Source organism: Elgaria multicarinata, chromosome 4 (assembly GCF_023053635.1).
Source record: "Elgaria multicarinata webbii isolate HBS135686 ecotype San Diego chromosome 4, rElgMul1.1.pri, whole genome shotgun sequence".
Classification (NCBI taxonomy): Eukaryota; Metazoa; Chordata; class Lepidosauria; order Squamata; family Anguidae; genus Elgaria; species Elgaria multicarinata.
The window spans coordinates 92,269,869-92,283,036 of NC_086174.1; the positions used below are offsets into that span (position 1 = coordinate 92,269,869).

General features: G+C 43.3%; 1 protein-coding gene across 1 annotated transcript; it reads right to left on the reverse strand.

Annotated features, from left to right (window-relative positions):
- Window positions 1–489: 489 nt before the first annotated feature.
- On the reverse strand, window positions 490–10,140 carry MFSD4B (major facilitator superfamily domain containing 4B). Its single transcript, XM_063124780.1, has 4 exons — window positions 9,703–10,140; window positions 7,756–7,924; window positions 5,758–5,874; window positions 490–2,111 (listed from the first exon to the last, which is right to left on the reverse strand). Exons 1-4 carry the CDS (start codon window positions 10,048–10,050, stop codon window positions 898–900), a joined length of 1,848 nt encoding a protein of 615 aa, XP_062980850.1. The 5' UTR covers window positions 10,051–10,140; the 3' UTR covers window positions 490–897.
- Between the last annotated feature and the right edge of the window lie 3,028 nt (window positions 10,141–13,168).

Here is a 13,168-nt window from a genome sequence, read left to right on the forward strand (position 1 = left end):
ATTAAGTTTTCCTGAACACAGGCATGAAATTGTCCCACAGCAATTTAAATTACAGTATCCCCCTTCTAGTTCACAAGGTGCTTTTTAATAAAATGGAAGGAACTGAAGTTAGTAGGAACAGGCTACACCATACTTTGATATATCTGGGTTCATCTTGTTTCCAGGAAAAGTATCAGTGAAATAAGCATTAAGGAAGATCTTAAGAAAGTAATCTTTGCAAGACACATCTGAAGCAGAACAGTAACATCAGTGATTGTAAGCAACATTTTATATGCAAATAATGTGATGGAAATTAAATATGTTCATAGGTGAGGATTCTTTTTCTTTTCATGGATAATACAGATGCTATTTCATGGATAATACAAACGCTGCAGTAGAGCATTTTTATGAGGTATGTGTATGTAGATCGTGATAGTTAGATTAAGGAAATGTTGGGACTCAAGGTGTTAGGGACATGGGTGACAACAAAAAGAGAATGAAGAGTACCCATGCTGTTCTCAAAACATATTTTAATCTCCAACCCACTGACCGTGCTTATAAAGCATTACATTATGGTGTAAAACAAATATAACCTCCCTTGGCCAAGGATTAAGAAGACTACAATGATTTCAACATATGAAAACCTTCCATTACACAACACAAGAGTTTTGATTACTTTAAGCTACTCAAATTTAAGTGTCCCACCTCTATAAAGAACCAATATAAAGTTGTAGGGAACATTCTGCCTTCTCTTCTTTTACCATCATGCTCATAAAAATGGGCACTGCTCAATTATTCCTGTTTGATACTTGCTCCCACACACTTTTGTGTAAAACAACCTTAACTGGGATTTAGCAAGCCTCCCGCCATTATCATTTTAGAGTAAACCTACTAAACCTCTTGTTTGAAAACAAAACCTTAGTCATTTTTACTTGAATTTTTTCGCCTTGGGGATCTGATAGCAAGAATAGGAGAAGTAGTAAATGATAAGTTTCCTGAAGGAGGATGGCTGGAGTTGGCAGGTGTAGATTCCCCTTGGATCGTCTTAGATGTTTCTATGACAGAGTTCTGCAGAGTATTATTCATCTCAATTATTTCAAAGTCTGCTTCATTCCATTCTTTGCCATCCTCATCATCCTCAAGATGAGAGTTGGACAATAAGGCTTCCTGGAGTTCACCGTCTCCAACACGCTTCAGCTGAGCATCGCAGGACGATGTAGCTAATTTATACATCACAGGGAACAGCACTGCCGTCATGACCGCTGCTCCCAATGCAGCATATAGGAGGACAGGATGAAAGGGGAAGTGTCCTTGAAGGAGGCCAACCACTGCAGGAATACACATTTCTCCCAGAGCTGCACCCATTACAAACAATGCTGCAGATTTCCCTTGGATGGTGGTATACTGCTCAATCCAGGAAATGCCACTGGGGAAGATAGTAGCCATTGATGCTCCATACACTGCAGAGCCAAGCCACAGAGAGATTGGGTGTGTATTGAACAGTGCCAGGAACAGTGAGGATACAGTAGAGCCTATGATACTCAGCAGAATCATAGTTCCGGGATAAGAGCATGTAGCAAAACAGATTGCTAGTCCCCTGCAAGCTGCAAATGATCCCCAAAAGAGAGAATTCAACCCTGCTGCTTCAGTCTCCTCCATACCAACATAGATTTTTGCATAAGTAAAAATGTAAGACCCGTAGGCTACCTCTGCTCCTACATACCAGAAAAAGAACACCGCGAGAAGAATTATGAGGGCATGGTGGTATTTGGCAGTCTGGTATTTCTGCGTGGAAAGCTTCGTTCTGTCTCGGACAGGACTGCTCCTCAAATATAAAATAAAGAAAAGCAATGCCACAAGCAAGAGATAAGTGCCTATCACAACGTAAGACCACATAAAATTCAAGCTTAGATGCAGCTTCGGCACTAATGTAACATCAGGAGGAGGATTCTCAACGGACTGATGATCATCACCGCCAGCCAAATGAGCCGGAGGACCGACAGAAGAGCCACCCAGTGCCATCTTGGCCAGAACAGGGGCCACAAAAGCACCAAGGGCAAAACTGAAATGTAAGGCCTGCATATGTGGACCAGCCTCTGTCCCCCATGTGTCCAAAGCAAGAATGTTGCCACCTGTAAGGGAAAGAAAATATCCAGGGTCACATTTTCACATGAATGATTTCTTAGAGCTACATGTTACCTGAGATCAGCCTAATTCTGGCTGTTGAAAATTCTGAAGAACCAATAAGCACAAAAACAAAAAAGCTGATGGGGATAGCACAAAAGGAAGGAAGTCTATTTTCCATTCCTACTTCTCCTTCTCCTTTGTTGCTACACCCCTTTGTCGTCAAACGCCCCTGACACATGCAAAAAGAGATCTTGGGTCTACAGTCAAAGTGCACCATAGGGAGCTTGTGCTTTAAGCTTACACTCGGGAGATTAGCAATTAAATACAGAGCAAGGCTTGATCCAAGGAATATATAAGGCTTTATCACGGAATATATAAGGATACTAAATTCCCTGCACGCATTGCATCTGTGAATTTATGTCCAGCAGAACTGTTCAGGGTGGTAAGGGGTCTTACTCAGACACCTTCCCCCAGAACCCAAGTCTAGAGCCTTCAGTACTTCACTATGAAGCTTTTAATGATCATTTCCAAATCTCTCGGATAAGAGCCAACTTCGTTGTTATGGCAGAAGCTGACAATGGAGTGTCCAACAACTCCATGAGTAGGATTACACTAGATCAGTTTCACTTGGTGAGTACCAAGGATGTGGATAAGCTGCTCGAACGAGTGAGGAGGACAATTTGCCCTCTTGATCCTTGTCCTTCTTGGCTGGTCACCAAGGGAGGAGATGCAGTTAGACTACAATTATAACATATTATTAATGCATCTCTCAGGGAGGGGAGTTTTCCACCATGTTTGAAAGAAGCAGTGGTACGGCCGCTTCTAAAAAAGCCCTCCCTGGACCTTAATAATTACAGACCAGTATGAAATCTTCTATTTTAGGGCAAAGTGATAGAGAGAGCAGTTGCCTTCCAACTCCAAGCAGTCTTGGATGATTAAGATTTTCTAGACCCATTTCAAATCTGCTTCAGAGTAGGATACAGAGTTGATACTGCTATGGATGATCTTCACATGAGTACTGATAGGGGGAGTATGTCCCTGCTGGTACTTTTGGACTTCTCAGCGGCTTTTGATACCATTGACTATGGTATCCTTCTGGAATGCCTGAGGGGCACCAAAGTTTGACAATCTTCAACTCCTGATGTCTTACTCCTAACTCAGCCCAAATAATGCCATTTCCCATGTAAAGCACTGCAGAATCCTTTCTCCCAATCCCCTCGCCTTGACTGCTATAACATTCTTATCTCTAGACTTCCTTTGTTATACCTCAGCCCTCTCATCTCAATTGAAAACTCTGCCATCAAAACTATTCATCTCACAACTCACCTCCTATTAGGGGTTTATGATACAGCAGTGACCACATCATCCATTATCAAAAACTGGAATAATTACTTTGACACCTGGCCATAACATTCCAGCTCTGCTGATTTCATAGTGGTATTTTTATTTTTTAATTTACTACATTTTTATACCACCCAATAGTCGAAGCTCTCTGGGAGGTTCACAAAAATTAAAAACATGAAAAGCATAATAAAACAACCAACAATCTAAAAACACAAATACAAAATACAATATAAAAAGCACAACCAGGATAAAACCACACAGCAGAAATTGATATAGATTAAAATACGGAATTAAAACAGCAAAATTTAAATTTAAGTTAAATTACCGTATTTCTTTGATTCTAAGACACCATCGATTGTAAGACGCACACTAACTTCAGTACCACCAACAGAAAAAAAGCTTTGATTCTAAGAAATAATAAATGCACCCGCGATTCTAAGACGCACCCCGTTTTTAGAGATTTTTTTATGGGGAGAAAAGTGCATCTTCGAATTGAAGAAATACGGTAGGTGTTAAAATACTGAGAAAATGAAAATGTCTTCAGCTGGCGACGAAAACAGTACAGTGTAGGCGCCAGGCGAACCTCTTTGGGGAGCTCATTCCACAACCGGGGTGCCACAGCAGAGAAAGCCCTCCTCCTAGTAGCCACCTGCCTCACTTCCTTTGGCAGGGGCTCATGGAGAAGGGCCCCTGTAGATGATCTTAAGGTCCGGGCAGGTACATATGGGAGGAGGCGTTCCTTCAAATAACCTGGCCCCAAAGCATTTAGGGCTTTGAATGTTAGTACCAGCACTTTGAATTGGGCCCGGACCTGGACTGGCAGCCAATGAAGTTGTAAAAGGACTGGCGTGATGTGATCTCGCTTGCCAGTCCCTGTTAGTAAACAGGCTGCCCTGTTTTGTAACAGCTGAAGCTTCCGGACCGTTTTCAAAGGCAGCCCCACATATAACGCATTGCAGTAATCCAAATGAGAGGTTATCAGAGCATAGAAAACTGTAGCTAGGCTATCTCTGTCCAGATAAGGGTGCAGTTGGTATATCAGCCTAAGCTGATAAAAGGTGCTCTTTGCCACTGAGTTCACTTGTGCTTCAAGTGACAGTTCTGGAACCAAGAGCACCCCCAAACTACGGATCCCATCCTTTAGAGAGAGTGCAACCCCGTCCAGGACAGGGCAAACATCACCTCGCCAGAAAATTGAACCACCGGCTAACAGTACCTCCATCTTATCTGGACTCAGTCTCAGTTTGTTAGCCCTCATCCAGTCCATTACCGTGCCCAAGCACTAGTTCAGAACAGCCACTGTCTCACTTGGGTTTGATGAAAAGGAAAGGTAGAGCTGGGTATCATCTGCATATTGATGACACCTCAGTCCACATCTCTGGATAACTTCTCCCAGCAGCTTCATGTATATGTTAAACAGCATAGGGGATAAGATAGAGCCCTGTGGAACCCCATGGCTTAGGAGCCACGGCACAGAGCAATAATCCCCCAGCACCACCTTCTGGAATCAGCCATCCAAGTAGGAGCGGAACCACTGCAACGCAGTACCTCCAACTCCCAGCCCAGACAGCCTATCCAGAAGGATACCATGGTCGATGGTATCGAAGGCCGCTGAGAGGTCTAGGAGAACCAACAGGGTCACACTCCCCCTGTCTCTCTCCCGGCAAAGGTCATCCCACAGGGCAACCAAGGCAGTTTCTGTTCCAAAGCCAGGCCTGAAAACCGATAGCCTCTGACAGCTGAAAACTGGTTTTATTATTTAGTTGTGAGCAGTTAATGACTTCCCTGCCCATTTACCAAGATCACAAGTGCTTAAAAGAGTTTAACTTTGGCTGGCTTATGCTCTCAGCCCATAGAATACTCCTGATACATTTCACTGTAACTGGATGTGGATACACACACAAATACACACAGAGTTTCACTACCAGATACCCTGTTCCTTTCAATGGATACAACAAATCTGGAGGTGTGTTCCTTCATGCACACAAAGCAGCAGCCTCAGGGCCAAACTACACACACTGCTCAATCATGTAATTTCTTTCCCCTCCCTGCAACCCCCCTCCACACACACAAAAATTAGGGAAAAGCTACACATACAAGTGGCATCTGTACTTTGGCCATCATCTGAAACAAGTAGGACAGCATGAAGGTTTAAAAGCTCTCTGCACATGATGGAATGCACTTAGCATTAAGATGTTAGTAACACACTAACTTAAAACTAAGGGATGTAACACACTCCTAATTTAATCATATCCAATATGATGGACATCCTGCAACAAGAAAAGGGTTGGGGGCTTTTTTGTTTACCTGTATCTAGGACTCCCATTGCAAAACCAATGACAGACATCATTGATGTTAACAAGAGCGCTTTCTTACACCATGGAATGGCATACAGACCTATAGCCGTACCCAGCATAGATAATCCTACAAGGTACAAAATAATTAAAAACACATTACAGGTGGTACATTTATAATAAATGGCTACAACTTATCATATTTAATTTAAATTCCAAATTTATATTGGCCTTTTTGGAAATCCAGGAAAACTTTAAGTTAGATTTGCATTTGTAGGCATTATTGTGCAATAAAAAAAAACCTGTGATTTTTATTAATATTACATTCTGGCTATAATCCTGTCTACACTAACATAAAAACATAAGAGCCATGTTGGATCAGATCAAGGGTCCATCTAGTCCAGCACTTTTCATAAAGTGGCCAACCAGCTGTCGACCAAAGACCCACAAGTAGGATGCGATGCAAGAGCACCATCCCACCCATATTCCCCAGCAACTGGTGTATGTAGGCTTACTGCCTTGGATACTGGAGGTAGAACATAGCAACCGGGAATTGTACACCACTGATAGGGGTGTAAGCCTCACTGAACTCTACTTCTTTTGAGGAGACATGTATGGGCTTCCAAAAAAGGAAGCTCAACATTTCAAAACACATATTCTTCAGAACACATATCCATTAATAATTCACAAGAGCACTCTGCAGTTTTTTCCCCATTCTAAACAGTTGAAATGCCTTTCCTGCAGTTTAGTTTCTAGCAGTAAGGGCTTTAAACTAAAATAGGCTTGTATTTTTGGTGTCTTGGCCCTGCCCCTTTTGCCTTCAGTTCCACCTCCACTGGAATGTGATCCCCAAAAGCTTCCCTGAAATGGAACTCAGGATGAAAGAGGTTCAACACCCCTCATCTATAAGGATTACTTGAAAAGTTACTGTTTTTATAAGGATTTAAGGATTAGGAAAACCTGAATAAGGGCACATAGTTTGAATTTCAAGTTTGCAATTTGAAGCACCCATCTAAAAAACTAACTAACATGCAAGTAAGGAAAACAATAAATGAACTTGCTTGCTTCCCAATGTCGAAGAGGCAAGTGACATGTAACACTGATCAAGGACATGTATCTTAAATAGTGGGAACTGTTGCAGGGAAAGTATCAAAGCATTCCAGCTACCTGTGCCCTTACTATTTGGGTCACAATCTAAGGGTGCATTTCTATCAGTTGCATCCCCGCAAGATGGTGGCCTCGGAACTCAGAGGCTTCCATGTATCCAGACCAAAGAGCAGTGGAGGCTATCTTTGCCTCCCCATCCTCTGATCATTGTGTTTTTTCCTGTCTAGCAACAGTGCTCAGAGGGGGGAGAGAAGTAGGCTGACAAGAGGCTCAGGACAGCTTGTATCCTGGCCTCTCCAGGCTCCTCCCCTTCTGGCCCACTGGAAACCCCCTTTTCCTCCCCTCTGAGGTCGATTTTCTGACCTTGGAGGCTAGCCGCTGCAGTTCCTTCCATTCCAGCTGTGAGGGAGCAGAGGGGGTTGGATCTCCAACTCCCCCTTCTGAGGGCAGGGCGCTGTCTTTGACTTCAGAGGGCCATAAAATTGCTTCTTAAATCATGAATTGTGTTAAAAAGCAGCTCTTGTCCCTTTAATAAGGGGATGTTGGATAATTTTATTTAGTCCACATTTTAAGTGAATCAATCTAATTTGCACTTCCCGGACAAATGTGTGGTTTGGAACAGAGTTAGCTTTCAAATTGTACACTTCTCTTAATTTTGCAATGCAATTTTTGGCTCAAAATATATATACAAAAATGGGCATTTGTAGGGAAATGCATACAAAACTGCACTTTAGAGAAAACTGCATATAATTTAAATATGAATTTTGTGTGTGTGTGTTTAAAAACAGGATGGAATGGACTTGTGATTGAACACATGTGAAACCGACAAGGACCAAAAATAGATCCATCCCTACCTAGATCAGGGCAATAACGTTCAAAATAATGTTCATTTCTGTGTACTTACCTAAGAGAAGTTGGGCATTCATGCAGTCAAAAAGTATTCCACCAATTAGAGAACCACCGAAGTACCCCATTGAACGGCCCACAAAGATGTAAGAAATTTGACTAACATTTTTGCTCACATTTGCAGCCAGGTCTTGAAATGTGGGCCCTAGGATAGCAATGGCCATACCCTGGAAAGCAAAACATAATGGAAAATCAAATGTACCTGCTATTAATAAAGCTTTGCAGAAGAAAATTACAAATAGATCAGTAGTTGACCCACACTGTAGACCAGGGGTGCAGAACAAAATCCAACCCTCTTGGTTCTCAGCATGGCTTCACCCCCTTTTCCCTGACCAGCAAATGGCAGTTTCCTGTGCAGTTTTTCCCTCATTCTAAAAGGATGTAACTGCATCTCCTAAGGCTTAGTGAGTAGCAATAAAAGTTTTAGGCTAAAATAGGTAGGTTTTGGCCCCACCCACCTCTGGAACGGAGCCCCCAAGGGGTTCTCCAAAATGGAATTCAGCCCAGGAGCTGAAAGAGGTTCAACACCCTGCTCTATACTATCTTATGTATAATAATTTTGAACTAAGCTCCTCTGAAATCAGTGGGAGAATGTAAGATTAGATACAAAAGCCCATTAGGAAAGGTAGCTGAATCCCTGTTACATTGTAAGGTAGCTGCCGCTTACCAAGGCCATAGCTAGACCTAAGGTTTATCCCAGGATCATCCCGTGTTCGTCCCTGCCTGAGCACTGGATGCCCTGTGTGGCACTTAGATGAAAAGGTTTGACCCCTGGATGATCCAGGGATAAACCTTAGGTCTAGCTATGGCCCAAAAGAAATAAATCAGTAAAATAGTTCTGACTGGTACCAAAAAAAAAAAAAAAATTCAGAACTTGCACTCCTTCATTTGCCTTAATTCATCTTTGATCCAGCAGGACTCTTCTTACATTAAGATACAGCTCTTTATTAGGTTGTGTGCCAGAAATTCATAGGGTTGGGGTGTTGCAGCTAAGAATCATAAACTCAAAGGCCCCTTGGGTATGCAATGACCAGAGTGATCTTGGGAGAAAGCTCAGAAGGAGTCTGACTGAACATGGGCTAGAACCCATTTGGAGGTCTAGTCCATGGCAATGATGAAATCATTCTTTGCCACCACTGCACCTGCACAAAAGGCCTGTCACATTCCAGTCCATGAGAAGAAAATATACAGCACTTGAGAAGCTGTTGCAGCTAATTTGCATCACACTTTGCAGACGAAAACCACTTTTATCCAAGCCAATGTGAACGCCATGGTTGGCAGAGGCTCAGTTAATGCAACCCTGGCCTCTGCTTGTCCAGTAACAATGGATACTATTCAGTATGTACAGCCCAAGGACGTGGACAGGATCCCTTCCTGGCTTGTAAAAGCCGGGCGGGGCAAGGGGAGAGACTAGAGAGACTGGCCATGAACATCTCTTTATTTGGTCATGCCTAAAAGAAGTTGTGGCAAAACCTTTGCAAGCAGTGCCCTTCTATCCACAGAATACAGATCCGGTTTTTATCTGAAAATTTACCTGCTGTTTTTTGTTTACTTAGTGGCTATCCTGGCAAAAGGCAAGACGTGAATCCTAACAAACAAATGGGGTGGGCAGGAGGGGCACTTCTATTTTTGAACAGTCCTAATCCTAAACAGGAGTGCCAACTTTACATATCCACGAGGGTTCTTTTTCGTTTAAGGCAGGCAGAAGCTCCGCAGGTCTCTCCCCGCAGTGTGTGTCGGTGTGTAATGCACCTGCTGACTATCCCCCACTCCCCATTTCTGGCACATTTCAAGGACTGCGGGCTCCATCCTGGGATTTATGTGGCCCCTGCCTGCCTCAGACGGCTCTCCCGCCAGGAGGTTGCGGGGACTGCGCCGCAGCGAATCCAGGGCATTGCGCCCCGCACAGGAGGAGAGAACTTCACCGCCAGGCTCACTTCCTTACCAGGCCGAGGAAAGCGGAGCACACAGCAACCGAAGTGCACCACTTCAGCGCCCGCCGCGCAGCCCCCTCGGCCTGCGGCTTTCCCGCGCCGACGCCGCCTCCTGCCCGGCTTCTTCGGCCGCTACCGTCAGCCACCGTCACCACCGGCTGAAGGAGAAGCCGCGCAGAGCCCCGCAGGGGTTCCTTTGTGGGCGCTTCCCCCGCCACCGCCACCAACTCCTCTTCTTCTTCGTCGTCGTCGTCGCCCTCTCCTCCTCCTCCTCTTCCTCCTCCACCACCACCATCATCTTCCTCCTCTTCCAGCCGGGCGAAGCGGACCTGCTTCTTTCTCTCTCCAGCCCCCGCCATCTCTAGCACGGCACCGCTACCGCAGTTTCGCGCTGACACTACGTGACGTCGTCACACACGAGCCAACGGCACTTCTGCCGCAAAAGAGGGGCCTTTCTGGCAAGACTACAACTCCCAGAAAGCCCTGGGAATAAACAAATCGTGGCCCGGTTGCTGTAGCGACATAACACCTACCTACCACGATGTTTTAACATCGAAGTCCTTCTTACGCTCCTATTGGCTAAAATCTTGCGAATATTTTTTTCGATATCCAGTCATTGTCCAGAACGGGGCCCGCTTTATGGAAACTGCTTTGCCCAGACTAAAAATGGCGTCTAGGCTGTCTTGCTCTGCTGTTTATTATTTAATAAACCTAGGCTCGCCTGCTGTCAGTGTTCAGCGAACGAATAGCAAGAGAGAGCATAGAGATAGAGGGAAAACAAATAGTCTAATAATTTCTGTCCGGAGGCAGAAAATCCTGCTGTCGTTTGTAAACAATGGAGAAATCCGTGAAACTACAGTTGTGATTGGGCAACACAACAAGCCCACTCAGAACAAACGGCAGCTGCAAACACACTAGTTTTATGTTCTTAGTAAGTCGAGACTTGTTTCGTATGAAAAATGTGTGCGCTTTTTTAGTTTATAAACATTTTTTTAAAAAAATGCTCTACTAATATAGTTCATTATCCTCATGGGGGGCGGAGGTGCGTGTGGCAGAGCTAGTGGCTTAGGCAGCCCCACGATATAGCCCGCTGTTCCTATTTCACCTTGAGAGGAGGCTGAAACATTTGTTTTTCCAGCCAAAAACCTCATTAAAAACACCTCGGGTCGCCGTAATGTCAGTCTACTTAATTTATTCCCTCAAACCACCTTTGCAATCATAAACCAGTGTCTTGTGTTCCATTGCCTCGCACGATTACGTTTCAAAATTACATCTTCACGTGAATTGCTGTTCTCTTGCGGATGAGCGGCCAAGACAGCGACCCTGAAGTATCTCAAAATCCAGGATTTCGCCATTATTTTCTACAGCTAGCTCTACTTCCTCCTTGGAAGACATACACAAAATGGCACATCTTGTGGCACCTTAAAGACTAACACATTCATTCTGACACAAGCTTTATTATGCCACAATAAATGTGTTAGTCTTTAAAGTGCAACAACACACTGTTATTTCTGCAGCAACTGTTACACCCCTGGAAATAGTTGCCCAAAAATGGCGCCTATCTTCAACGTGGAAACCGAGCCGCGTGCAGATGAAGCACTTACAGACATGGGAGAGGTCAGGCGAGTGCCACGCGTTAAGGTCACCGGCGGTGCAAGCACAGACTCCCTTAGCCCCGCCTTTTCCCCTGGGCCAGTAGTACGCCTATTAGCTAAGTTCGAGTACCAGTGGTTTTTCTAGCCCCACGAAACAGAATGCCTGAGGCGGAGTTATGTGGGGAGTTTTCCTTCGGGTGAAGTTTAAAGTGGCTCCTGGGTTAAAAGCCCGATAGAAGTATCTGTGAAATCTACGGGTCATGTTTATGAATATAAGCTCATGAAATCTACTTGCCCTTTGAGCTAAACTCTCTTAGCTATTTGTCTATTTTGTTTGCGTGCTCTCCGGTGAGGAGCGACAAAAACTTGCCTGACCAGTCGATAGCCATCAAATACGTTTACACTAAAGTAAATGTCCTTGAGTTCAATAGAACTTCCAACTGTACAGAGGACGGTAGCCTAAAACGGCAAAGCCTTGCTAGAGCTTGAACTCTTGCTATAAATTTGTGGTTTAAGCAGTAAAGATTTTCAGAAGAGATATGTAAAAAGAAAATACAGTTCCCTGTTGTAGCATCTTACTTGCACAGCTGGAAACTAGAGGTCAGGTCATTTTTCACTGAGTTGCTAAAATATATCTTGCAACTTTAGTTTGGCTAAGAGGTCTTAGTTTTCAAACAGATAATGACTGGAAAGTTGTATTATAAACAGTTCCCCCTATAACTAGAGGAGGAATGCCTGAGGAGCTGTTTTTCACTCAGGAATTATTACTGAGTATTTTGCAAGTTACTATTTACAATAGATTACATTCCACTGATAATGTGAAATGTTAAATGACGGAGTTACTGATCTCCCTTGCTTAGTAATGACTGGTTATACTTCAGTTCATAATCAAGTACAAGTAACAAAATGTTCCTTGCATCCATTTACTTACACAAAGTACATTTTGGTTCAAAATTATATCACTAGTATTTCTGACCAGTCTTTATTCTCAGCCACTATTTTATTTTTTATTATTGTATTTATATCCTGCTTTTTTCCCTCCAAGGAACCCAAGGCAGTGTACATCCTCCGCCTCCTCTCCATTTTATCCTCAGAACAACAACTCTGTGAGGTAGGTTGGGGTGAGAGTCTGTGACTGGCCCAAAGTCACCCAGTGGGTTTCCATGGCCGAGTGGGGACTAGAACCCGGATCGCCTGACTTCCAGTCCAACACTTTCACCACTACACCGCACTGGCACTGCATTATTAAGATGAACCAAGTCGTGATTGTAAACTGTTTATATGATTGTGCGCACATTTTCATATTACATAATATACATTTGCAGGTATCCAGGAGTAAACTTGCAGAGAACAGAACTTTAAAATTATTTTTATACATGGTGACACATTCATATCAAGAATAAAGCATTATGTATGCAAATTATCAATATTCTGTCCATAATGTATTACTTTGGCTCAGGTAGAAAACTTCTTTTTTGCTATTTGAGTTTCTCCTCACTCCCTTTATCAGGAGGAAGAAAGAGAAGGAGAAGAAATTGTTGCAATCAATTTTTGCAATTCAACATGGAGTCCACCTGCTTAAATGCACCTAACCCATTGATGGATTGTGTCCATTTGTTTTTTAAACCAAAGTCATATGTCCCTGAAAGTACTAATTGGTTATATAGAGATCCAGTATGAACACAGACACCGGCATACATATATATTGTTTTTAAAAAGATAAACAGTTACGACATTAGATATCAAAGTATGGATTGTTTGGACTTGAAATATCAAATATTGCCTTATAAAACGCTACCAAGTTTTTAATATATTATTCTATATAAATTTGAAGCTTAGATTATTATGGTGCAAGGGAAATCACAAAAAAGCACCTCATTCT